The following is a 26,746-nucleotide window of genomic DNA, read 5'->3' on the forward strand; positions in this document are numbered from 1 at the left end:
TCCTTCACTTGCTAAATTCTTCTAAAAAGTCAACGTCTTTGGAGAGCAATTCTCACTGCCTTGCTGCAAATAACTCACAGCTGTTTGGTGGAAAAAAATCCTTGCTCATACTACTTGCATTTGGTTCCTTGGTGCCTTTGGTCTGTAAGCTGGAGGATTAGACATATATGCCGCAACTTCTACAAGGTGGTGCAGGGAGGAACTCCAAAACACGTTTAACTGAAACAAAAAGCCTGAGCCTGAAAGCTGGCGTGTTCCTCTTGGCCACAGAAATGCTGTACTCCTTGGTGAGATAGCGCATTGTGGGGAGGACGTCGCTGGTGACGTTAAACCAGAGGGCTGAGTCCGAGCTGGCCTTATTGGTGGAGGAGCTCGATGTCATGGAAATGCCTCGAAGTGCAGCACGCCTAATCGAACTCTTTAGAGGGAAGCTTGCTTTTGAAGTTGTATCTGACTTTTAAAGATAAATTGCATACTTTTATTTTAGACTTTTGGCCATAAAACTTCAGTTCCTGGTGTCATGAGGGCTGCTATGATTACATTACACACGAACAACCATTTATTCTGCAAAGTTTTGCTTGTGGAGTACCTGATTCTCCAAAGTTAGAGGTACTTATTTTTCATGAAATGTGCGTGTCTCCCATTGCCATTAATATTTGAACACTGCGCAAGCCATGAACAAACATATCTTCCTACATCTATTCAAGGGTAGAAAAGTACTATCCACACTTTACACACAAGAGAGATAAAGTTGTGTGTCTGAGGGCAAAGACAATGTTGGGCTAAAGCCAGGAGCGCAGCCTGGCTTTCCTGAGGCTCAGTCTAATGCCTCGGAGGAAAATGTCTTGGAGTTTAGGGAAGCCTGACTAGAAACCTTGCTGTCCCCTTTTTTGTCATGGGAATAAGGCAGTGCGTGATGGTGGGATGCCTGAAATGGTCTGTTTTCTCTTCCTTTGGGCAGAAAGGGTCGTTTCAGTATCAGGGATGGCTTTAGTGTGGGGGTTCATTCTCCATCTGATCTCCGAGCTGTGGAAGCTGCTGTCCCAAGGAGTCGCGTGGCTGCGCTGGGCGCTCTGGCCGCCCTGCCTGGCTCCATGGCAGGACCTGGTTTTGTTGGACCTGGCCTGGCAAACCGTGCTGTTCATTGGTCTTTGTCCCCTTCCACCGTTCGGGGAACCAGGGTGCTTTTCTGAAAGCAAAGGTGTCTTGACGCTTTGTCCATGGGAGCCTGGAGCTCATGGCTGTCAGGGGTCTGTGGCAAAGCAGCTGCTTTTCCCCATGTTCCCGAGCGGCCCCAAGGAGATCAGGAGGAGAACTTGCTTTTAAATTGTGGGGCTTGCTGCCAGTGGGCTTCACGGGGCTCTGGTGGGAGGTGTCTGGGGCTGCTACGGCGGGATGCTTGGCTACATCAGTACTGCCAATGTCCGAACTCCTGCGGCCGGGAGAAGGGGAGACTGAAGTGTTGGACACTGTCGGTTTATAATGAAGGGCCTGATAAAACTCAATGAAGTAAACCAGTCTTTAACTTGCTACCTGGGAGCTGGGCTTTGACTTGAGGGGGAAGCTTTCCTGTGCCACTTCCATGCTGTCATGCTAGGACGGAAATTTGGAAGAAGCTCTACACCAACATTAGTATGTCTAAACGCATCTGAGAATAACTGATTTATTTCAGTTTATCTCTCTTTTTTTTTTCTTTCAGTGGGATCTTGTTTGTGATTCTGCCTGGAAAGTCCACATTGCTAAATTCTCCCTACTGGTAGGATTAATCTTCGGCCACTTAATAACAGGATGTATAGCTGACTGGTAAGTGAAAAATCTTTTAATGCAATGTAACTACAAATAAATAACAATAAAATATTAAATATATTTTCAATTTTCTTTCACTTTATATTCATGAAGAACCTTTGCATAATGATTTTGAGGTTCTGAAAGAAGTGTGATAAATAAACAGTTTAAAACTGTGTGTTAATTGCTTGAACTGAGTAATTTATATCAAGGCAAATAAAGTGAAAATAAGCTATTTAATAGTTCACTTAGTTATTTCCTGCTGACACAATTTACTACAGCTGTAATGCGAGTACAGAATCAAGTATTTTCTGATTCCCTAAGTGAAGCCTTTGGTTTGGGGTTTTCTTTTTTTTCATCATAGATAAGGCCAAAAGAAACGGGAAGCGGCATTGATTTGACTGAACACAAGACTGGTGTAATGTCAACCTTGTGCTTACACAGTATCTTTTGAGGGGGTAGAAGGCTGCTTTTTGCAAACCTTTCCATTGTTCTATTTTTAAAGTTCTTGTTAAGCAAACATTTTAATGTAGTGTTAAGGAATTGCTGACTTATGTGCTGTTAATATTGGGGTATTAAATTTAAAACCGCAGAGTGCAATTCCTTAAATTGCTGTAGTGAAAACATTATTTATTCTGAGAGCTCAGCTTTTATTTAAAGAAAGGTTCTTGTAGTTCAAAAAAAGGGGGGGGTGGGGAGTTAAAGGCATGACTCAAGTGATTTCAGTGGAAACTTGCAGCATCTGAAACAATAGCTCTGCAGTGCTGCCCCAGTCATTGCAGTGGCTTCCAGCACGGTTTCCAGTATTGGCACTTTAAATGGCCCCAAGTTCACTCTTCTGCCATTCATTAAAGCAGGAAAGGAAGAAGAAGAGTTGCCTATTAGGGAAATCTTACAAAGCCTCAGCAACTCACCAGTCACTTGGGAGAGAAAAGGCCCCCTGCAGCTGGGCAGACTCAAAATTTGTAGCAAAAATGCATCTTAATTCTTGAGTACTCACTAAAAGTTTTTAGGCAAGCGAGGAATCATGACTTTGCAGTGAAGGAGGAAACATGCATGATGAAATACAGTTGAATTTGATTAAAATACCAAAGCAAAACAGGGCTCTAACAACACATAGAAAGTATAGTGGGGAAATGGATGAGGGATCTTGCTCGCTTTTCCTAAAAAGGAATCAGCGTGGAGAAAGCAGGCTTATTCCCAAGTTAGGGAAATGAGGCTGTAATTGACAAACAAGTCACAAATAAGTGAGCAACTTGTTGCCTAAGGCACTGGCTTCACAAGAGAAATGCAGTAAGCAGATTTAATAGCTCTCTGCCACCAAGAGCAGGAGCATCCTGCTCTTCCGTCCCTTTCTGGCCCCAGTGCGTACTTTGTGCTGCCGCGCGTGCTTGTTGGACCCCTCTGCAAGCTGCTTGGCTGAGCTAATGCAGCATAAAATTACCCTGATTTAAAAACTGGGTTTGGTGGATATTTTAGTGAGTTGGAGAGAACTTAAGGAGAATGTGGTTTCCAGCTGTGGTGCAAAGGGTAACTTGGTGGCTGGAGGGACAAGTGAACCCATTCAGCAGTAGCATTTGGGGCTGGTAACACCAGCCTTAGGTGGGATTTGGTTAGCTATTTAATCACAATTTCAGTTTCCCCTAAGGCATGGTGTTGTGTGGAGAGACAAAGGGAATGGTACCTGTAAAAAGAGAAGAAGAATGAAAAAAGAGGTCGGTCCCGAGCAAGAACAGGGAAGATGAGGCAGAGTAATGTATAGAAGTGTTACAAACTTTCAAAATCTGTTTTCATTTCACTTATATACCACTGTCCAACTTAGATAATGAAAAGATGCTTAGTTTTTTTAGTGCCGTTAGGGTTTGGGGCTTTGCTTTTACTTTTTGCAAGAAAGCTTTTAAAGCCGTACATGGCAAAGGTGTAGAGTGCTAAGTAAACCGAGGGGTCTACGTTCAAAATACAGTAGGTGTGCGTGCTTGGATAGCTCTTTGTGAAAAATCTATAGGAAGAAGGTCTGTAAACGTGTTTGGCTGTGTGAAGACCGACTGTGTCCAACACCTGAACCGGTTACTTGTTCAACAGGCAGAGCGCTGCCAGCAGTTTTGCCAGCTCTGGACATGGGCTGTTCAGGTCTCTGTGGCAGGCTTCCTTCTGGAGCGAGCGGGGTTGGTGTTGAGGTAGCGCTGAGACGGTGCGTCTCCGCTTCTCATTGGCGCTGCCCTTGCTTTGCAGGTGCTCTGGTGCTTTATGGAGCCTTCGTGCCAGTTCAAGTCCCAAAACCTGCAGAGAAGGGCATGGGAAGAACAATTTGATTGGCAGCAAGAGCAAAGCTTAGTCTGCTCAGGGTGGCAAGGTACATGTGTAGGAGCATTGGAAGAGCAGGTCTTACCCTCAGACCCATTCACTTTCCCCCTGTGGTGCGACTCTGGCTCTAGGAGTATTTTTTCGATATGTCTGCTTATACTGTGCAGATTGCAAATTCTTCACAAGCCTGGGGTTGCTTGTGTCCCTAGTTATTTACCTGTGCAGGCAGCATTTAGCATTTGATCTAGATAATATTATTCAGTGTAGGCTGAGACTTTTGTGGCACAGAAGTCTCTCTCTGGAATAGTTTGGATGGCAGCAGATAGCATCCCGGGGCTGTTTTAGCAGGGATGTTGTGTATGGTTTAATTTCTCACAAGCATTTCCATGTACTGTTAGTCAGAAAACTGTCTACATATAAAAGGCTTTTTTTATACTCTGAGACGCCATCCTATCAAAACACTGCTGGATCACCAAATAGACGGCTGCTAGCTGCCCTGGAGTTTGGGTAGTGGAGGAGTGTGCTGCATGCCTTGGTGAGGAAGGAGACTAGTTCTGTGTCTGGGAGGAGGTGCTGATGATGCCGTGTACCGGAGGGCTTCCCTGGCCTCAGCTGGCTTGCACACGCCCAGGAGAGTCTTGGATTTTCCAATTTTTTTCATTAGCAGTAACCAATCATTTGCATAACTTATATAATGTTAGAAGAAATTCTACATCATAATGATGGGTAACCTCGAGTAAAGAGAGTGGGAGGAGAGAAGGAAGGCAACTGATGTGTGCTAAGCGTGAGGTCTTTTTTAATCAACATCAGGGAATGGCAGGTCAGGCTTGTGATGAGAATTAAGTTCCTAATTCTGAGTGTTTGCATAATGCCTTTCATCTACAAAACACTTCCACGAATACTAAGTAGTGTGAATTACAGCTTGGAGATTAAGAAAATAGGGCTGTGAAAGTCTGCGCGGATTGCAGGTAACACAAAGTTCATAGGATTTTTTTCTGTATTCAGGGTTTTCATATGAAGTACTTCCCCTCCCTGCCCAAGTACTTTGTGTTCCGTAAATATAAAATCTGAAGCACACGCAGCAGTAACTGCCCAAGTGTCCAGCGTGTTCCAAGTGCGTTGCATATCACCGGGGCAGTGATGATGTGTTCCCACCCTGCGCTCAGCAGCAGCTCGTCTTGTTTCTGGTGGGCTGGGTTTGTACGTTGACTAAGAGCAGTCTGCTATGACCTGACTGTCTTTCCACGTTGGTACTGTCTGTTTTAAAAACATTGAACGGTTAATGCCAATAAATAAGATCTTTGAGGTGCCCCACAGGTCATGCTACAGCTGAAAAAAATAGTAAACCTGTCCTCATGCAAGAAGCCGTGACATCGCCTTTGAAAAAGCAGGAATGATGACACACATACTGGTGCCCTCTTCTACTTCTCTAAAATGTCAAAAATTATAGCCATGCCTCCTTTTCAGCTCTTCACCCTGTATTTTATTGATCTTGTTCCATTTGAAGTAAAGCAAAATCCGAAGTTGTAATTGTGAATGCATACGTGCAATATACTTTATAGTTTCTTATAACAATTTCCTGAAATAATTGAATAGAAACACTTCATTATGTGGAACTGAACTAAGTTGTGAGATTTAAATGCTCTTTATTGTGCTGGCATTCAACCTGATGGCTGGCTTGCAGCTGACAGACTGCTTTGAATGGGTCTGCGAAAGCTGCCTACGAAAAGCAAGTTCATATATTCTTTGTGGAAATGGCATATGGAGCTGACTAAAAGGGATCCTCAGTTCCACTGGAAAACTTGTGGGAGTTGACACACTGAAAAATTTTGGAAATCTCCACATAATGATCCAATTCTTGCTTAAAAATAGCCGTGTGCTCTGGTGCTTCGTATCATTCTACTTGCACAGGAAAGGGGGGGAAAGGGGAATTCTAAACACTAAGCATAGGAACAAGAGATGTAAAGCCCTCATATTACTTTGACATAAAAGAGCCAAATTCTGCAGCAAGTGCCCCCTCATTGAGCAGCAGCACAGCTCTTCCTCCTCATCAGTGTTGCACCGACACATGCAACTACAGGCTGCAGCTGCAAAGCCTGCCTGTAAGGGAAGACGGCAAATCTGCGCGCCTGTGTTACCAGTGATCATTTCTGGAGCAGTTTCTTCCCAGAATCACAGCATGGTAGTGGTTGGAAGGGACCTTTGTGGGTCACCCAGCCCAACCCCCTGCCGAAGCAGGGTCACCCAGAGCAGGCTGCACAGGACCTTGTCCAGCCAGGTCTTGAGTATCTCCAGAGAAGGAGACTCCACAGCCTCCCTGGGCAGCCTGTTCCAGGGCTCCGTCACCCTCAGAGGGAAGAAGTTCTTCCTCGTGTTCAGCTGGAACTTCCCAAGCTTCAGTTTGTGCCCCTTGTCCTGTCGCTGGGCACCACTGAGAAGAGTCTGGCCCTGTCCTCCTGACACCCACCCTGCAGATATTTACAGGCATTTCTAAGGTCCCCTCTCAGCCTTTTCTTCTTCAGGCTGAACAAGCCCAGCTCCCTCAGCCTTTCCTCATAGGAGAGATGCTCCAGTCCCCTCATCATCCTCGTAGCCCTCCACTGGACACTCTGCTGGACTCTCTCTGTTATTCAGTGATTCTTCCTAGTCCTCCAGTCGGGCTGGTTTTTCAGATCTCAGCAGCCACAGTGGGGTGCAAGGTGGAGGGACTTGGAAGCTCGCTGTTCTCCTGCAGGCATTGCAGTCAGCTCCCTGAGGCTCAGGGAAGTGACATGAACCCTGATTAATGCTTGGTCTCAGTTTGTTAGGCTTGCTTTCAGCGACAAGGCCAAGAGGAATAGTTTTTTGAGCCTGGTTCTCGTGCAGATGAGGCTGAGAAGCACATGTCTGTTAGGAAGAAAGGAGCTCTGCAATAAGTTCTGTGGTTGTAGAACTGTGGAGAAATAATAATATACTGTGCTATATATAACGTATAATACCATATACTCTACTGTGCTACTATAGAAAGCACTGAGAAGTTGTTTTTAACCTCCAAGGTATTTGTTTATGGCCTTACTGTAGTTCCTAGATGTTTCCCTGTTCATCTTTGGTGTTTTGAAAATGATGTTTAAATCCAGCAGTAATACATCATGTGCTGTCCCCGCTTAATCCCCTCGGAAATGAACTTGTGAATACAAAGCTGACGGAGGAATCTGTGTTTTAGTAAGCAGGAAGAAATGAGAAGAATGAAACAAGTGTTAAAAATGGGTGGTAATCTTTGGAATGGATTGCGTGACTTGTTCACCTCTTTGCTAGTTGTTATGTCCATCTAACGTTATGTCCATCCTGGCTTTTAACACTGTTTCTCCCTGCTTCCTTAATTTTAGGGTTGGTCGACGGCCTGTCCTGCTCTTCTCTGTCATATTCATTTTGATATTTGGACTGACTGTGGCACTCTCAGTGAACGTGACCATGTTCAGCACACTTAGGTTTTTCGAGGGGTTTTGCCTGGCTGGAATAGTCCTCTCCCTGTACGCACTGCGTGAGTATGCCTTCATCACCCATCCAAATGTGTCTTTGTTGAGCGCGTGGTTTCTTGTCCTCTGGCTTCCCGCTTTCGTCTGAATGGATAGAACCAGAATCGTGCAGACTGAAGAGGCTTTAGCCTGCATTTGGGTGAGGAGGTAGGGATTTTGCAGCTGTCTCTTCAGGTTGCTACAGAGCAGTCTGTGGAGCTCTAGGAGAACTCATTTTGAAAGAGTTATAAAGCATTTTGTGTTTGCTTGTTGTTATTTAAACCCAGAAGTTGTATGTGTCATGGCCATAGTGTGTAATGGGAGGGGATTTCACCTGCCAGTGTTGAGCTCAGTAGGACGCTCCCCACATTTGTTATCCAGCAGTAGATGTTCTGGCACTCTCTCACAAATTCCTCTTGTTCCTCGTAGCAAGAGATCCTGTGTCCCTGCCTTAGGACTGTGAAGTACAGCAACAACATGCGAGAAGAAGAGCCTGAAGTCCTTTCTATGAATAATTCTTTGGGGGTTTGTTATTTTTGTCCGTTTCGGGGACAACTTGAGGGAAAGTTTGTAAGAAATGTCTGCCTGCTCATATCTGGGGTGACTGGTAAACTGGCAGCCAAAACATTTGAAAACCCCTTTCCCCGAGGCCTTGCCTTTGGGGAAAGTGCATGAGCAATGCCACAAGCCTGGTCTGCGTCCCTTGGATACGCTTCCAAGAGCTCCTTGGCTGGTTGTAATTAACAGGTAGTACTGCACCAATTGAGGAAAGCACAGAATTTCCCCCTTTTTGTTATTATGACTCTGGAAAAGTATTATCTAACTATATCCTGAAAGTTGCTATGCAGCATGTCATAAATTTTTAATTACTTTCTATCTGTGTGGTATCTGACCCGTCAAGATTTAGCACAATATCCTTCCTCTGCATGGAGTGCTTTGTAGTATGAAGTTCCGCAGTATTTGTTTTGATTTTGGAGTGCACCAAGGGGAAAGAAGCCCCACTAGAGTGTACAAGAGTTTGTTCTGTATTGCACTTCTTCCTTGTAACTGACATGGTACCCAAGATACAGGTTTGTTTTTTTCTTGCCTTTGCTCGTGTAATCTTTATTCAGAGTTTTTTGCCAAAAACCCAAAACTACCACTGAAGACATGACACTTTTGTTGGGAAGTGTTTTAACTGGTGTGGTTCCATGGGAGGGGGGCTTCAGCCATTACCAGTATCACATTCAGCTGGAAATTAGGCTTGTTGGGAGTTTTTCACAGCCAGTTTCAATGAAGCATGTTCATTTTTCCTGGGTGGTGGTGTTTTGTTGTTTTTAATTTTAAGAGAGTCATAGTTTTGTGTGAAATTAGCTGCAGCCTGAACATCAGTGCACTGCTGCGGAAGTGAGCAAAGGTGAGAGATGCAGCAGCTGCACCTCTGGTAAAGCTTCTGACCTTCTGGCTGGGGAGGGGAGGGAAGTGGATTTTTCTGTATTAAATATTTTCATTTAAACAAACAAAAAGTTGTCGTCTTGGTGTCGAGTGGTGGGACACAATTAATCCCTAAAGTCTTAAGAGAATGGGGGTAATGGGGTTTTTGTTTGTTGTGGTGGTTTTGAATTTAGTACTCATAATCAGTTAGACTTTATCTCAGTTTAGATTTACTGTCTCTTTCTTTCTGCTGGAGTCTGTAGCATGCCGTGGCACTCCTTTGAGGAGTCATCTTCTCTTTCATAACCCCTCTTCCCTTTCTCGTAATGGCCTTGATTTCTTCCCCTTGGGGTTTGTTGCCCCTGAATTCCCAGCTGGCTGCCCTGAGCAGAGCAATAGAAGGTGGAAAGTTTGGTGTGCTAGACACAGTCATTAGCTGAAGTTCTCAAAGCTACTGTGCAGAAGCAAACTTTATAGGCTTGCGTAACCTGCAAAGGTGATTAGCCTGCCACAGGGATCCTTTTACACTGTGGTGAGCTCGCTAGTTGTGCTTGGATTTATGGTCTGCCTAGGGGAAATTGTAAATAACAGTCCCGGATGCTTTGGGAGTGGGAAGAGCACCAAAGTGCTGTCTTTAAAACGCCGAGCTGCCAAGGTTGAGTTGCCCTCACCATTCAGATGGCATTGTTCTTAATAGCCTAACGCCCTTTTCCTACCTGTCTGCCCTAATGGTGCAGAGCAAGCCCAGGGATGAGCTTTGCCTTCTGCAGAGGGACAGCACCGAGCTGCAGCCGCCCGTGATCCTCCACAGGCTTTCCTCGCTGTTGTAGCGAGCTGGCTTCTTGTGGCCTCCAAGCACAGCCTAGGGCTGCTTGGGACTTGCCAAAAGAAACCACATTTGAATGTTGAGTTGTTAAACAGAGACGTTTTCTTGCAGCTGATGTAGGTTTGTTGGAAAAGGTGTTTCAAGTGAGATTGCTAGTGAACCTGCCGGAGGAGACGAGGAGCTTTAACCTTCTTCCAGAAGCAGTTTTCACCTTTGGTGGGTTCCTGTGCTCCGGAGCAGTTGGCACATGTCTTGTGTGGTGAGGCACCAGCACGGTCCTCGGGAAGCTCTCCCCAGGAGGGCGAAGTGGCTCCCAATATGCCGTGCTGGGCAGTTGTCTGATGCGCAGAGCTGAAGCTGCGGGCTGTGGGATGCTGGTTAGGTCCCCTGCCATGTTTGCTGGGCAGATTTCTGTGTAAATGGGCCACCCCACGTTGGAGGAGGGTGCTGTGACCGGAGGCGTAATGTCCTGGAGAAAGAAACGGTGGAGGGGTGCTAAGGAGCACTCTGGCTGCAGTGGTTGGAAGGGGATGTGAAACCTGGGGAAGAGTGTCCATCGAGGGGCTGGAGGAGGACAGGCTGTTTAAGAGAAATCAGGGGAAAAACTATTTTTTTATGAGGGTGCCTTTTGTTTCCAGTATGTGTTGCTGCGGGCACATCCGGGGAGGAAGGATGGGCATCCTGCACCTGCTGGCTCTGCGCGGCTGGATGCGGGGCTCCGCAGCCTGCTGCCCAGCTGAGGAAGAGGAGGCTTGCGTTTACCTGTCGGGGTGGAAAGCCCTAAGTGGATCCTGCGAGGAGTTTCCTTCGCACAGGCTGAGAGGGAAGGGAAGAGGCGTCAGGACCACGTGAGCCTGAGCGATGCCTCAGTTGGTGGCTGTGGACTCGTACAGCGGGCGAGGTGTGCCGTGCTGACTGCCGATCCCTCTGCTTGCTGGTCGCAGCTGGTGTGGGACAAAGTACACTCGGCAAACGTCGAAATCGTAGGAGAAAGCAAATCTGGTTATCTCGAGGGTGGAGGAGGGTGTTGGTTCTGGATCACTTTAGTCTCTCTGGGGCATCGCCTTGACCATGACCACGGGGCAGCCTTTCCCTGTGCGCTTGTGCAGAAGGCCAGAAGCTGCGGCTGGCTGAGCACGGGTCCCTTTCTCAGGGCTGGCTCTCACCAGCTGGCACCAGCTGACCAAGAGCTCTCCCGGCAGCAGGCAGGAGTTCCCTTCCCCGTTCTCCCCTCTCCTCTCGGGTTCTGCTGGCACCAGCATCTGCCTGAGTCCTCTGTGAGGGAAGCCATCCACCTCCCCTCTGGAGAAGACCGAGTGCGCTCTTGCCAGCGGGATGTGCTCTCTGATCTTGTCTCCTCTTCCTCTGGGAGATGATCTCCTGGGCATAGTGTCCCTGGTGCTGCCTGAGCTGGGGGAGTGAGCGGGAGCAGGGCCCCACGCCGGACAGGGCCAGGTCAATGAACGAAGCAACGCCAGGGTTCCTATGCCACGTCAGTCTCCTCCACCGTGTCCCTGCTCTTACCGCTTTCTGGAGTCAAAGCTAGGATGATTATATTAGTTAAACTATTCAAGGAGGAGGAGGGGAGGGGAAGAGTTGTATTTTTCTGGTGAATGCTCCTGGCAGGTTCAACGAGCCTCCGGTTGCAGTGCCGTGTGCCGTCGCTAATGACGGTATCTGAGCTCCGACAGCACCAGCCGTGGCGTGGATTTGCACACAATTGCAGGCTGTTCAGCAGTTTCATGGGTGACTGAACTACAGATTGCACTGCAAAATTAGAAAGTCTAGACTTGAATGAGCCAGTAAATAGGCTCTGGAAATAGCTTTGTGGTAAGGGAGGCAACATCTTCTCAGGTCGGAACGAGGAAGCAGGGGTGCCCCTCCGATGCATAGTGGCTGGATAAGTAGGCACGTTGTTTTCTCTTACACTGTTAGAAGAAAAAGAGTAGAAAAGCTGTTGAAAATCACAGGTTGTGTTTCAAAAGACTGGAGAAGCTTGGCAAAGGCTTCCAGACTGGTTAAGAAGTCCAGCTGTGATGTAGCTTTCTCATTTATAGCTAGGTCAGTCTAACCTGTTACTCCTGTAAACTGCACAGGCGCTGATCTGAGAGAGGCTAAATGGGGCTGCTTAAGACCTTTTTTTTTTTTTTTTTTTTAAATATGTATCCTGGAAAGCTAGAGCAGTGTGCTAGAAAGCTTGCTCCAGGCTGAAGAATGAGCGAGTGCCAAAACGGAGCATGGAAACCTCTGAGTGTGGGGCTGTAGTGATGTCAGATTTGTAAAATAATTTTGCTTCCAGTCAGGTCTCTATATAAAGGGTGAGATTTATATCTTCCCCCCCCACCTTTCCTCTTCTCCTCCCTCCCAGCAGTGTAGAGGCTCTGAGATCCTGGAGCATCCCATGTTTATAATTCCACCTCCCTTGGAGTCTGAATGGTCTAAACAATATGATTTTGTGATGTTATCCTCTGTTTTCCTCTCCTGACTCTGCAGTTGCACGCATAGCCTCAGCTAGGCAAGGCAGGTGAAGCACTGGAAACCGCAGGCTCTGAAGTTATTCTGTGTAATCTGAACCAGCTCAATAAATAACTCGGCAACACGTTCCCAAATCGGAGGATGTGGAAAACATCTGACTGCATTCCAGTGCATTGACATGTGCTTTAGCTCTGCAGTACCGTGCAGTTCTCTCCGCTGACAGGTCTGTGATAAGATCAGGGTTGTTAAGCCACCCACCTTCTGTTTATGTAACCAGCCTTGCCTCGCTCGGAGTCGCTCGGAGTCGCTTGACACAGTGCTCATAGGAGTGAGCGTGGAGGGATCCGCTGAACGAAAATCTCACTGGATCACCCTAAAGTGACTGTTAATTGTCAAATGGTACTGAAGTGCTTGGTTTAAAGAGCAGCCACAGGCTGTTCTACCACTGAGATGGGTTATGAATTTCTGGAAACAGCACCTCTGCATTTTTTAAAGCTTTGTGCGAGAACTGTTTAAAAAAAAAAAAATAGTAGCAATAGCAGCACTCCAGCTGCTCAAAAAGGGCTGTGCATGCCTTTTATCAAATGTCTGGGGGCTCAATTTATGCAAGAGTGGAAGAGGTTATTGGAATTACAATACTCTCCTTATGAGTATAAATCTTCCTTACTCTACATTGCTTCCTTCAGTACAATCAAATTATGGCTCCTCGTATAATCTGTAAGCCTCTTTCCCCTCAGTACTTCCTCTGAACTTCCTTCCCCTTGCTGGTGGTCAGAGTGGGTATGAGCTCTCTGAGGGACATGGTCTCCGCCATTAGGGCATGAGCTGTTCTTATTTTAACCCCTGCATCCCTATATTTAACCCCTTCCTCTGTTCCTGTGTTCTGGAACAAAGGTGCCCTCGGAGCATTGCTAATATGTCGTTCCGAATCCTGGAAAAACTGTATGGTTTGAGGCAGCCCCTTTGAAATGAGTTTATACGAAGTCTTAAAGTATGCCAACGGGCAACAAAAGGAGGATCTTTCTAAAGCTGCTTGGGAGGTTACAAGATGTTTGGTTAATGCAGAAATTGCAGCAGGATCTAATTTTAATCATTTTTTTCCATCTTGGTTGCTGAAAATTTTGTGTCTTGTCAATGTGACCAAAAAGCCTACGGAATTAATTTTATTTGAGGTACTTTTTGTATGACTGATCAACTGAGAATGCAATGAAGATGCAACACTGTAGTTGTTACACTTGTGATGATGACAAGCAGATGAGATTAGGGCTCACATGGAATTTCCCCAGCTCAAAACACAGCTTACGCTGACCATTTAATATGTCTGTCTTTTAATGGTTCCAAACCAGCTCTAGCAGTTGGGGTGTGCTCGGTATGTGATATCTTCCCTTCTGTCATGCAAATACTTGTAACTGTAACTGGTCAGGATTGTAATGACACTTTTAGGGATTATTTTTTTTTTTTACTTTTTTTTGTGTCTGAGAGGTATCAAATGGACTCCGAGGTCTGCTCGTCCCTGTTGTGCAGCTGAGAGCTCGCTACCACTGAAAGGAAATGAGAGGGGCTCCTCTCTCTCCATTCCAAATTCCTTTGCACTGTCTCAGCTGCTCATACAACCATGGCTTCGAACTATGAGGGAGTGTTTAAGATAGGTCTGTAGTTAAATCCAGAAGGTTGTCTTTTATTTGCAGCTCTTTGACTCGGCTAAAGCGGTGTTAGCGCCTTACTGTAACTGTAAATTTACTGTAACAGTAAATTTGCTGTTGCTTTTTTTTTTCCTTGTTGTAAGACAGCTGCTAAACGGCTTTTCCTTGCTGTGCAGATCCAAGCTGGTGTTCAGCCTGGCAGCGGGTTGCTGGTAGCAAAAGCTTCGCTCAATGCACGTGCATGCATCCACGCGAGCCCTGTCCCGAGCGAGCGATGCGGCCGTCGGGACGTGGGTGGTCTGCGTCTCGCGGAGTCCTCGGGCTGCCCTGCGCCCCGCCAGCCCCTGCCAGCCCCGGGCCGGGGAGCCATCCTCGGTGGGGTGGCCGAGGAGTCCCCCCGGCAGGAGGAGAGCGCTCCACCGCGGCGCTTGGCTCTGCTCCTTCTCACCAGCAAATTAAAGTCTTCCCGCTCTGCCCTGCCCAGTGCCTCGGCTCCAACCACTCTACTGATTTCGGCTGGGAAACGGTTAGGTATGTCACCGTTACAAGGGTCTGATGGTGCAGCAAGATTATATCGCTGGTCTATGTCTGATATTGTTGCGGGTTTATGGTTAATCCCGTACTTCCAGGGTCTGAGAGGTACGTTGTGGGGTTTTTTCCCCTTGGAGAAATGCAAGTGGTTCAGAGACAGGGATGTGAAAGCTCTGTCACCTGTGACTTTTTTTTTTTCTTCTTAATTTTTTATTTTTTCCTGGCAGGAAACTGAATTTGTTGCAGACACCATCAGAGATAAGTCAGTCATATGAAACCTATTCTGCTAAGTCTGTTGACTTACGGAGTTTTAACGCTCCTGTTCCTCAGCTGTGTCCTGACACTTGTCAGAACTTGAAAACTGGATGGGCTAGTGCTGGAAATGAGATGGGCAGCAGCGTGCTCAGGAGCCGCCCTGGAGGTAGGCAGCACACGGGGTTGAGTTGGTTTTCCTCAGCTGCTGCTTCCAGTGAGGCACAGGCATACGCGCGTTTCTCCGGTGTGCAGGTGTTGACTTTCTGCTGTGATAGGAAGCGCGTGTAGGTCCATAAATCACCTGTGAATGCGTGGTGCTTCGCTTCCCTTTCCTGCCTGTCCTGGCAGGTCAGCTCGTCAGGAAAACACAAGCCAAAGTATCACGGCAACAGGATGCGCACAGAGGAAAGACCACGGGTGTGGGAAGGTGGATTTAGAAGCTATCTATAGTGACTTGAATATTCAAGTCCAGCAACAAATGTCAGCACACAAATTCACATAAATATGTATGTGCCTTTCAAGAGGAACCATAATTTAACGAGGCTAGCCAAATTTCCATCCCCAGTCACGCAGACATGACTTCTATTTTCTCGCTTACAAATAACATAACCCTGTGGGATTTTTACTAGTTCAAGTTAATTAAATTTCACTCGAAGCATGAAATTTGCAGGCAGCTCTCGTTGCAGTATTTCTACAAATGCGTATTACTTAGATACAATAAAAAGTTCGCTTTTGTTTTAATTCGTTATTTTACTTGTTGCCAGCCTACGGAATTTAATCATACATGCCATACCAGTGCTCATATCTCTCATTTTTCTTTTTTAAAGAAAACCGCTCCATATTGCGTTGTGGATGAATTTGTTTATAAGTCATATGCTGCAACTACTGATGGACCTAAAAGTATGAGCCGTGTTTTTGTCTTTTGAGAACATCTGGTCCCTTCTTAAATGAATTGTACATAGACTTACGTAGTTTTTAGAGATAAGTAGAGGCAGAAGTGCTTGTCAGTATCTTGAGAACTTGTTTGCTCACATTCTCTGAATTCTGGTTATGGTATGAATTGTGAGAGGAGAAGTCAGTTTACTGACGTCCAATGAATGACGTGCAAATCTTTGCAAGCACTGCTGCAGTTTTGCATATATGAGCTGTATGTCTGCTTTAGTCACCCATACATTCAGTGAGGAATCTTTCAACCATAGATGAATTTGAATTTAGGCTGGATAATAAAACAGGTAGTATCTTCGAGAAAAAAGGTGTTTCAAAATGGCTCCGTGGCTTGGAAATGTAGCTGTCCCTTAGTGAACAGTGTCTGTGCTGAACCGTGGAAGGGAGCACGGTGCAGTATTTGCATCAGAAGTTCTGGATCCATGTTCTTCTGCCTCTCTGCGTGATTTGCCCAGCTCCTGGATCACCCAGCATCTCTCTAACTGGCTCATGTCTGGAGGAATTCAGGGCAGACTAGCCAATCTCGTGGCTTCTCCTTCAACCTTTCCATCATATCTATGTGGCAGAGATCACCCTCTTGTAGAAAACTCTTAGCTCGTACACTGATGCCTCAGTCCTCTCCCATACAGTCAGGCGTTGAAGTGCAAACACATCTCCATCTGTGGCTTACCTTACATATTTAATAGATTAGGTTGAGGACACGCGTTTCATGCTGCTGCTGTTTATTCTGTGAGGAGCACAACCTCTGGCAGAAGCAGGAGCGCAGCGCGGTGTTTGCGCATGCCTCCACCGGCCAAGGACACGAGAAGTGCCTCGGTGCAGCGGCAGAGGACAAGCTCTGCTGGAGCACTGGGTGCTGCAGTTAGGAATTCTGTTAAAAATGCAGACTGGAAGACCTGCGTGCCCTGGTGCTAAGGCATAGGTCAGTTACTTTATGTACCATCTGTTAGCCAGACACTCGAGACTACTTCTATGGAGAAATGAGGAGGGCATTTTCTCCATGAAGCATTCAGTTCGATAGATATTTAAGCACGTGGCCCAGGGATCGTTGTCTAAAATAAATTAATGAATCCCCAGTGTCTTCTGCTTGATGTAAAACTGCTGTCCAGAAGGAACAAAGTGCTGCTCTGTCAGCTGCTCTTTAAGGGCCTTCTCCAGTTCCAGTGCTGCTTCCACCCGGACTTCAGTCCCGTACGGGTAGGCAGGGTAGCTGTCTCCTGGGTATGGAGCACTCTGTTTACAGCTTTACAATTCAGAAGGAAGAAAAGTAACAAAAAACATACAGGAAGCAGAATCAATAATGTGGTGAGGCAAAAAGCAATAGAAGAGAAGAATTTTTTTTATTATAGCAAACAAAAATGGGTTGAAGGCAGGGAAGAAAAGAGCAACTTAAGATTGTGTAATGGTAGGAGTAGCTTCTGTGGTGAAATTGCAACCAGAGTTCCTAATAAAATCTCAGTTTGGTTTCGTTTATAGCTTTGACTTTGAAAAGGGGGTTTTGTCTAGAACTTGACTGATCTGTTTTTTAAGGCGCAAAACCAAATCTGTGTTTCTAGGAAGCCTGAAGAAAATTAATTAAAGAGCCTTTGAATTATAGATCCATTAAAAATGACTGTCCTTTGAAAGTTAAATAAATAAAGCTGTCAGTGTTAGTCATCCATTGGAAAAAATGGCTTCTCTTGTATCCATATAGTAGAGAAACCCAGTTATTGGACTCCAATGCTTTGTGATTTGGGCAGGAGAAGCTTTGATTGTATGAACCAATATGAGTCTTCCCAGATGTCGTGTGTGAGTTCAGAGTTGTGAATCAGCCTGAAGTGTTGTCACATCTTTACTTATTTTTTTTTTTTCTGTAGTGTCTGTGCTAACTCTGGAAGAAAATACAAATTCAATCTGCGTCTTGTAAACTTTAAACCTGATGGATTTGACTTTTTCGGGAGACAAACTTCACCCTTGTTGACTGAGTGTTGCATTTCAATAAAAGAAGTATTCATGCAGCTGCCTTTCATCCCTTCCTGACTTTTACTTAAGGTTGTTCTTTGGCTGAGCTTAGGTGTTTTGCATGGTTCTGGGCTCAGTAACGTGTGGCAAGGCAGAGAACAAGAATGGCCAATGGATGACCCAAAGAGGGAAAATAAAGAAAATAGAATATGTGATATGTACAACAGCTGCCTATTCTCTATTGCTGCTGATAGAAAAGAATGTAACAGATATTTTTCTAACAGGAATAATCTGCTCCTATCCAATGAAGAATAATAGCAGCAATTAAAGATTTCGTATCCTAGTTATTTTGGAAACAAAACCCCAGCCAGACAAAGCCGGCCGCATCTCATGCTAGCTGGTATCTGAGTAGCTGTCTCAGGGCTGTACTGTGCTGGGATCCTGGCTGGGCCATTTGAGTGCCTGGTAGGACTTGCACTTGGAGATACTAGTGCTTTTTCCTGCCAGGACAGCTTTGTGTGTGATTTCTGATGAGGAAACATCAGTTTACCCGTTGTCTCCGTCCCTCCTTCAGGTCACCGATGTGTGTCCTGCTACCCGGTGCCGCTCGGCTGCCAGCCAGCAGCTGCAGTGTGACTCTGCTCGCGGTGGCACAGTGCAGATGGAGTCCCTCACAGAAAGGGACTTCTTGGAGAAATAACCCGCCTGCCTACCCAAGCAGGGGAGACCCTTTTGTTTTTGCGTCTACACAAAAAAAGATCCTTTCTGCCCTGATTGCCGGGAGTAGTTAAAGTCTCAAAATGACGGCGCGGGAACTGGCTGAAGCTTTTGCCCTGCGGGAGAATCTGACAGCAGCTTGGGGACAACCCAGGCTGACCCGGCTCTGCCTGCTCGGGGTCTGCCCATCCTTCTCTGGCCGGTGCTCCCACCTACTGCTGGCCCTACAGCGAACTGATTGAAGGGTGTAAGCCAGCAGAAAACTGTTGATTGTGTGGTTTAGTTTGGTCTGAAGTCAGTTTTCCCCTGGTCTTTCCCCCCCCCCCCCCCCCCCCCCCCCCCAAATTTTTCCAGGCTGGGGTGAGTGTGGGCAGCCAAAGGAGGAGAGCAGGAGCGGGTGGCTGGGGAGTCAAGGAGAAAGGAGGGACCGCAAGAGCCACAACACGAATTTGACTTGCCATGGTGCCCTGTTGTAGATATAGTTTAAGAGCCGCTTTGTCTTGCTTGTAGTGCAGATGAGTCAATTCTGACAAGCTTATTGCAGCAACCTTGGGTCGGGAAATTCTCTTGATGAAAACAGAATAGGCTGTTACAAGTCACTGGGAAGCTTGCCTGTCTTCAGTGCGGGTCATCCTTGAACACGGGAGTTAAAACTTCTTTCCTGCATGCTTTTTAAGGATCAGACAGAGTTTAATTGCATATTGGCAGAGACAGCATGTCTAGTATGTTTAGAAACACATGCCTTGGACAGGTTGACGTTTCCTCCCAGGATAGCTGTCTTTTTTTGAAGTAGTAGCAGATGGAAGTCTTTCCACCACTCCTAGGCACTGACTAACTTGTCTTGGAGAAGAGTGGATAAACTGGCAGTAGAGAAAAGGATTCTTAAAAATAATTTATAGGGATCTGTAGGGCTTTAACTTTATTGACTTCAGCTTTCGAAGTGAGGATACCGGCTTTGGACTTATTTAAAACTTCTGAAGCTCAGTTGTAGAACCAAATATGATCAGGTCTTGGTTATGAGAGTTCCACTTTTCTGGCTGGCTTTTCTTAGCAACATCCAAATTAGTGAGTAAATAGAAGCCTCCAGTCGGCCGATGACAACAAATAATCTGTCATTCAGAGTAAAACATCTTGATCACGGACTTGGCAGTCCTAAGCCTTCAGGACCAGAAACGCAGACCGTCGATCTGATATTACAGTACTGGAAAAACCCAGTTCCTTTGAAAAGGTCATTTTGTTGCTTTCCCATCAGTTTTGCTTCAGTAAATTTTACACTTTAAGCAGACTAGATTTTATTTTTGGCTTTAGGATAAAGAAGAAGGTTAGGGCCTGAACTCAGGGATAGAGACGATGATGTCAGTGTCTAGGATAAAGGTGCTGAAAGATGTTCTCTGCACTGAATTGTCTGACCAGCTCATGTGACCTTGATCATCTACTCAGAGCATTTGCAAAGTCTTTGGGATTGTCAGTGTTCTCACTTTTTTTTCTTAATTTCGGCTTGCTTAATTTTTGATTGCTACTTAGGAGGCTGCCTAAGAATGTCTGACTACAGTATGCCCGTCTCTATCTTAAAATATTATACTGTGTAAAATAGGAAAATACAAAGGAGAGTTCCTGGATTTAGGTGTTTAGACTTCAGGTGTGTCTTCCGTTTGGTTTGTTATAAATGATAATGCTGAAAAAGAGGGTTTCACTTTCTCAACGCTGGAAGGCAATAGTGCTTTTTCTTTGGAAAAGAAATCTGTAAGAAAGGTACACTGCAACACTTGCTTTAATATATTAAGAGAATTTACTAAGATTTGTAAGATTTATATGAAAACAAATTTGTCCTGATGATTCTGAATTGGGAATATTGGTCTTCAAAATATTATACATAATTCTAATTTCAAATAATAGAATTTTAGTGACTTAAATTTAAGGTATTACTGTAACAAGGATAAATGCCAAACCAAACAATCTCTAACGTGGTTTTTTTTTTTATAGTGCATTGCAGTTATACTTGTACAATGTGTAATTTGTATGGAGTGGTGCTGTTGGGATGTAGACCTTGGGACAATTTCAAGACAGGAGTTCAGTGTAAAATGCATTAGGTTTGATTTCACTTAAAATCTAAGTGTAAAATTATTACACTTACATAATTTATTATACATTTGAGAAACCGAAACATACAAACTGTCAAAACTTTATTTTTCCATTTGTCTAACTCGTGGATTGGGACAGCAATGGGATGTGGCTGGCGAAGCCATCCCGTGTGTACCTGAGGAGGCTGGCAGCGGCTGAGAGAGTACGCTGAGAGAGGTGCTGTCAGTGCGGTGGGGGTCTGGGGGCCCGCAGAGCCGCTGCCGGTGTGTCCCAGTACCCGGCCCTCAGACTACCAGTGTTTTGCTGGTGGTCTTTAAGGAAAAGGGACGGGAGCTGTGCTGCAGCTGCAATCCCAGTAAGATACTGCTGCTCATTAGTTACTTGCCTTAGTGTTTCCATTGCTGTGGTCACTGTGTAGGAGAACTGTGTCTGCGCTCTCGTAGCTGCGTGTTAACTCCTGAGGGTGAACGCCGGGGGAATCGCCCAGCAGCTCCTGCTGCCAGGAGGAGCAGCCCTGCTCACCTGCATCCCTTTCTGCTGGCTTTGACATTCGTCTCGCTCCCTTCAGTCAGCCAGCGAACAAACAAATTTCAGTTTTCGTTGCTGAGCTGGTTTTCTGCTCTTCTGTTGAGATATCCAGTTAGGGGGCAAGCAGATATAAATGTCAGAGGTAAATGTCATGGAGGGCAAGAATGCGGGAAGGTGGGCTTTGCTGATGGGGTGGCAAACTCATCCTGACCAGCACCATCTCGTGAAGCTAACTCTGAAAACAGAGCAAAGGTATGGTTCCGCATCGCAGCCCTCGGACAGCCATGGCCAGTTTCAGGAGTTTCTCCCACATGTTGCCGCCCCCTGAATTTTGCTGATTTGGCTGGTTTTGTAGTTGCACTCAAAATCAGCTGTGCAAGGTGAGGTGGCTTAAAAAAATTCCAAAGTACCTCTTGAAATGTTACTCCCACCCCACCACTGCCAGTTGGTCTGCTCTGTTTTTTAACAGATCCACCTTGGGATTATTGTGTGATTGCAACAGCAGGAGAAGTGGTGCAGGTGAGGGAACCGTAACCTGCAGCATGCTCTTGCCTTCTCACACCACATCGTCTGTGTGCATTCAGGATGAACTATACGTAGATGAGTTTCTCACGTACTGCAGAGTACACTTCAGATGAAGCAAAATCAAAAGGAAAGAAATCGGAGCGTGACCCTGTGAGGAAAATTGAATTCTTCAAGTATAAAGTTTTCCAATGGCAGTACGCAACCTTGTCTGACATGGCCACAGTCTTTGGATCCCAGTAGGGGAAGTTAAAGAAATGACAAGTGAGGAATGGTGTTGGGGGGGGTTCCAGCTGAGCTGGCCACCCTTGCTTGGAAAAGTCAGGGAGAGGAAGAAACTGCTTCACTCAACTGTTTTTGGTGGAAAGTCATGGTCTCTTCTTCATTTGGAGATCTGAAATATTAGCAGCAGACCTAGCAAGGATGGATATACGAGTGAATGGCAGCAGACAGGTAAAAGGCACATGATGAAGCACTAAATGGAAAGCGTGGCATGTGGGGGCATGTGACTTAGAGGAAGGGAGGATTGACAAAAAAAACCCTACTACATTTCTTCTTCGAAAACTACATTGTGTTGAGATAAAAACTTTCCACAGAAGATGCTTGACTTCTCTGACATCTCTCTGTGCTGGAGAAACTAAATGTTTCATTCTGGGCCCAGTTTAATGTCTGTGTTCTCTGGAAATAATGTGGTACTTTCAAGTACTAAATAGTTTTATTCCTCCTACCTGGATTCCTGGAGCGTGTATTTTCACTGCAGTTTCTTTCCTTGCTAAACTAGTCAGCTGTATCATGGGGATCCTTAAGCAACAAGGACAGATTTAGGTGAAAGCAGATGTCACAATGCTGAAATGTCTTGTGAGATAGGAATTCCCCATTGCATGCACACGACGTATATAACCTATTGTTGGCATAGTCGCTCATGCAGCACCTTCATTTCTCTTCCTCTGCATCAAGTTCTCAGTGACCAGAGACAGGCTTGCAGAGAACGCTGACTGAATATAATCCAGAATGGCCTGTGTCGTGGTTTAACCCAGCTGGCAGCCGCTCGCTCGCTCCTCCCTCCCCTTGTGGGCTTGGGAGGAGAACGGACAAAACGTGAATCTCGTGGCTTGACATAAAACCAGTTTCGTAAGACAGCAAAGAAAAGAATAGGAATAATAATACAATATGCAAAACAAGCAATATACAGTACACCTTTTCTCACTGCCTGATGACCGATGGCGCAGCCTGTCCCTGAGCAGCGATTGCAGAACACGTGGAGGTCCTGCCCCTGGCCAGCCCCACCTAGATGCTGAGCATGATGTCCATGGTGTGGAACATTTCCACTGGCCAGGTTGGGCTGGCTGCCTGGCTGCGCTCCCTGCCGGCTCCTGCACACCTGCTCAGCCACTGAACGTGGGAAACTGGGAAAAGAGTCCTTGATTTCTTAGCCACAGCTAAAAACATCAGGGTTATCAGCATTCTTCTCATACTAAATCCACAGCACAGCAGCTCCTGGGAAGAAAATGAACTCCATCCCAGCCGAAACCAGGACAACCTGAAAGAACTGGTGAGATTTGTGCGCTGCGTGGTTGTGCGAGCAGAGAGGCAGTTGCTCCCGAAGCCTGCAGACATTAGTATCACGATATTTATTTGCAGCTGATAGCCCCGTGAGTATTCTTTCCCCCCTTCATTTTGACTGGGATAACTGAGGGGTGGTTGTCCGAAGCCTCTGAGCGGGAAGTCAGGCCCCTTCTTTGGACGCTCTGGGAAAGTCTCTGAGCTGCAGAGCTGAAGGCGAGAGGTGCGGGGCGGCCGCTCTCCTGCTGCTGTGGGCACGGCTGGAATCGACTGGTCCAGAGGGAAACCAATTCCCAAGTGCTCAGTTGTGGTTTTTCTGGATTTCTTTTGTATCCTTTTTGTGGGGCTTGGAAACACTTAATCTTTCTGTGTAGCTTATCCCCTAGAAATAGTCTGCTGAAGAAGCGCAGTGAAAGATGGGCAGATACAATTTGCAAGCTTAGTTATCTGCATGATGATAGAAATGGTACGGGAGCAGGTGCTGGATTTGCAAGGAGATAACGCAGGCTGTTTAATGCTGGTGTGCTCGGCACTCATTGCAATGTTAACACGGTGCATATGACGTAGGAGGAGACTTCATTTGTGTGTGTGCGCGTGGTCTCTTAGGCTGTCTCCAGGGACAGAAGTTCCTTCCTGTGGCATCAGGTAGTTTCTCTGTGGCCTTGGAGCCTTTGACTGAAATGAGAGAGGACTCTAGGATGAACGTTAACGCTTTGGTAGCCTGTACACTGCCATTTTCATCGCCTGGCTGCTGGCAGGACTAAGCACCATGACACTGCTCGTGGTGCTGGGACGAGGGGCAGGGAGGGGGCAGCCATGCCTTTGGGAATACTTGCTTTCAAAATAACTGCAGAAAGGTGGGCTGGCATCCCAAAATTGCATGAAAAGCCATCAAGAGAGAACGTACCACTGCCTCTGTAAGAGGTGATGCGCTGTGCAGTGCCCAGCTGGCAGGGACACAGACCTGCTCATGTGCACTGGAGCATCTCTCCTGCGAGGAAAGGCTGAGGGAGCTGGGCTTGTTCAGCCTGAAGAAGAAAAGGCTGAGAGGGGACCTCATAAATGCTTGTAAATATCTGCAGGGTGGGTGTCAGGAGGACGGGGCCAGACTCTTTCCAGTGGTGCCCAGCGACAGGACAAGGGGCAATGGGCACAAACTGAAGCAGAGGAAGTTCCAGCTGAACATGAGGAAGAACTTCTGCACTCTGAGGGTGATGGAGCACTGGCCCAGGCTGCCCAGGGAGGTTGTGGAGTCTCCTTCTCTGGAGATATTCAAGACCCGGCTGGACAAGGTCCTGTGCAGCCTGCTCTGGGTGACCCTGCTTGGGCAGGGGGTTGGGCTGGGTGACCCACAGAGGTCCCTTCCAACCCCTACCATTCTGTGATTCTGTGACTTGGGAAGATTTCTCTGTATGATAGCCATAAACTAGTGAAATGTGACTGGACAGCACTGGGAGGGTGTGGGTGGGCCATGGAGGTGGTGTTTTGACCACTGATCCGGGCTGTGGTCTGTCTTATGCTTTCCTGAAGTAGCATAAATATTTGTTTTCTGGTTTGTTATGTTAGCAAAGGGTCACACAGAATCGTAGAATCACAGAATGGTGGGGTTGGAAGGGACCTCTGTGGGTCATCCAGTCCAACCCCCTGCTGAAGCAGGGTCACCTACAGCAGGCTGCACAGGACCACGTCCAGGCGGTCACATAAATTGTTTGTGCATGCGGACTTTCTGTCACAAAATTGTAATGAAAAGCACAACAGCAAAATCAAAAATCCTAAATTCTTCGTTAGTGCAGTTCTTTAATTCCCAAGTTGGAATGTAAAATTGAATTATTTCTTGACTTAGTAAACTTGTTTAAACAAGAAGAGGAAAAATGGGTGAGGTCCAAAATGGTGGTATTGCCTTTAGGTGTCTCGGTATGAAAAAAGATTATGGGGTGAAGTGCGTCCAGCAAATCGCCTTTGATCCGACAGGAACGCTCCTGACCTGAGCAAAGGCGTATAATGCTGCGCGTGTGTCTGCCTCGCTATTGACCCGGAAGTTCCTGGCAGCGCCACTTAATGGCTTTCACTCTTTTGGAGACAGCCCTGGGCTGAATTCCCCAGCCGGGCCAGCGTGGTCTGCCTGGGAAATGTCCTCCACCCTGGAGCCACCACTGCTCCCTGGAGCGGCGAGGGTGCCCGTGGCAGCCGCTGGCGTTAGTGATGCTCTCTGTGGTTAGTTTCTGCAGTTGACGCAGCTTGGGAATGAAACACCTGAGGAGCCAGTGTTAACGAATCTCGCTTGGGTGCATGGCTGTTGCCTCCCTGAGAGCCAGGGAGGAGATCTGTCGGTGTCCTGAGGACACTGTAAACCAACGAGATACCATTTGCATGCAGCTGCAGCTTCTTCCTCCGTGTATTTTTATCATTCGGTACCTGTAGGGATAGCAGATTGGAAGGGAAACTGGCACATACAGGAAGTGTACGTGTCCTGCACTCCCCCCAGCAGCACTTTTACAGAAGAGGCATACTTTAGAGATGCATATTGAAAATTATTTCATCTTGCTGCCCCATTAAACAAGCGATTGGTTTTCACCAGCAGTTCACAGATGAATCTGAGTCAAACCAGGCTGATAACTGGAGGACAGCCAGCTTGGCAGTTGTTTAATGCTTGCGGTGTATAGTGATACACGCATCGGAGACGAAAAACTTCTCCCCTCAAGAGCCAATACAGTAAATTCATCTGTTGGGAAACTGCGGAGATTCCAGCCTCCCTACCACTTTTTCATTTAAACAAGTTAAATACTGCTAGCTGGAGTTGCTCAACTCCATGACGCATAGCCAGTGCTGGAAGAGTTGATTTTTGCTTTTTTTTGTGTTTCCTATCTATAGATGGGTGGTGTGGAGTTCAGCTGGGTTGAATGCACTGAAGTGAAACTTAATTCCTGTAGGTTAATAACAGTTACTCCTCATTCAAACACAGAATATGGTTTGCTTTTACTCACAGAACTGGGTGATCTTTGAGTGTACGTATCGGCAGGGGACATTTTTCCCCAAAGTTACGATGTCCTGAGGGCACACATGCCCATCCCTGAATATCTGAATTTGGGATTGTCTAGTGACTAACCTGACTGCTGAAAGGCGAGGGTGTCAAGGAGTGTCTGTTCAAACTCTGGCAGGTCTTCTCTTTAATCTCCTGGTGTTTGTCATCATGATTATTTTAGAGGAAAAATGGATGTATTTAAAAGCCCTTCGTCATTGCTGTGATCCCTCTTTTTGTTCGTTGGTGGGTGAAGCAAATGTGCTCTAGTCTTTTGGGGGCTGAGAGTGGAAAAGGTGGAAGGAGGGAGGAAGCTGTTGCTGCTGTGTACAGGGTACCTCTGTTATTTTCTAATTCACTTCATTCCCCCAAAGGGAAGTTAATGAAAATGGTAGTTTAAATGGCTGTGTTGCTACCTGCAGGGAGGCGGGAGTGAATCCACAGACTAAAGTACAAGGTTATTGGAGCACTTATCTGGCTATAATATAGGTAAATGTCTCTGAACTACTGAATATTTTTATTACTGCCACTTTAATAATTAATCTACCCTTTGGAAGCTGCAGGCTTTTTGTCTAGGATTAGTGTACTCTTTAACATCATCGTGTCTACCAACCAAGGTGGTAGCACAAGAATCTGCTACAGGGGCCTAGTCCCGTCTTTGAGCATGCGTTCATGTATCTTTGTAGAAAGCGTTTTTAATCCC

General features: G+C 46.3%; 1 protein-coding gene across 2 annotated transcripts in view; it reads left to right on the forward strand.

Annotated features, from left to right (window-relative positions):
* Nucleotides 1–26,746, forward strand: part of SLC22A23 (solute carrier family 22 member 23) — a 108,967-nt gene that overhangs the window by 16,414 nt on the left and 65,807 nt on the right. For both annotated transcript variants that reach the window (XM_075417208.1, XM_075417209.1), the window contains exons 2-3: nt 1,700–1,803; nt 7,455–7,609. In XM_075417208.1, the coding sequence (XP_075273323.1) occupies nt 1,700–1,803; nt 7,455–7,609 (259 nt within the window). The remainder of the gene's footprint in view (nt 1–1,699; nt 1,804–7,454; nt 7,610–26,746) is intronic.

Source organism: Opisthocomus hoazin, chromosome 3 (genome assembly GCF_030867145.1).
Source record: "Opisthocomus hoazin isolate bOpiHoa1 chromosome 3, bOpiHoa1.hap1, whole genome shotgun sequence".
NCBI lineage: Eukaryota > Metazoa > Chordata > Aves > Opisthocomiformes > Opisthocomidae > Opisthocomus > Opisthocomus hoazin.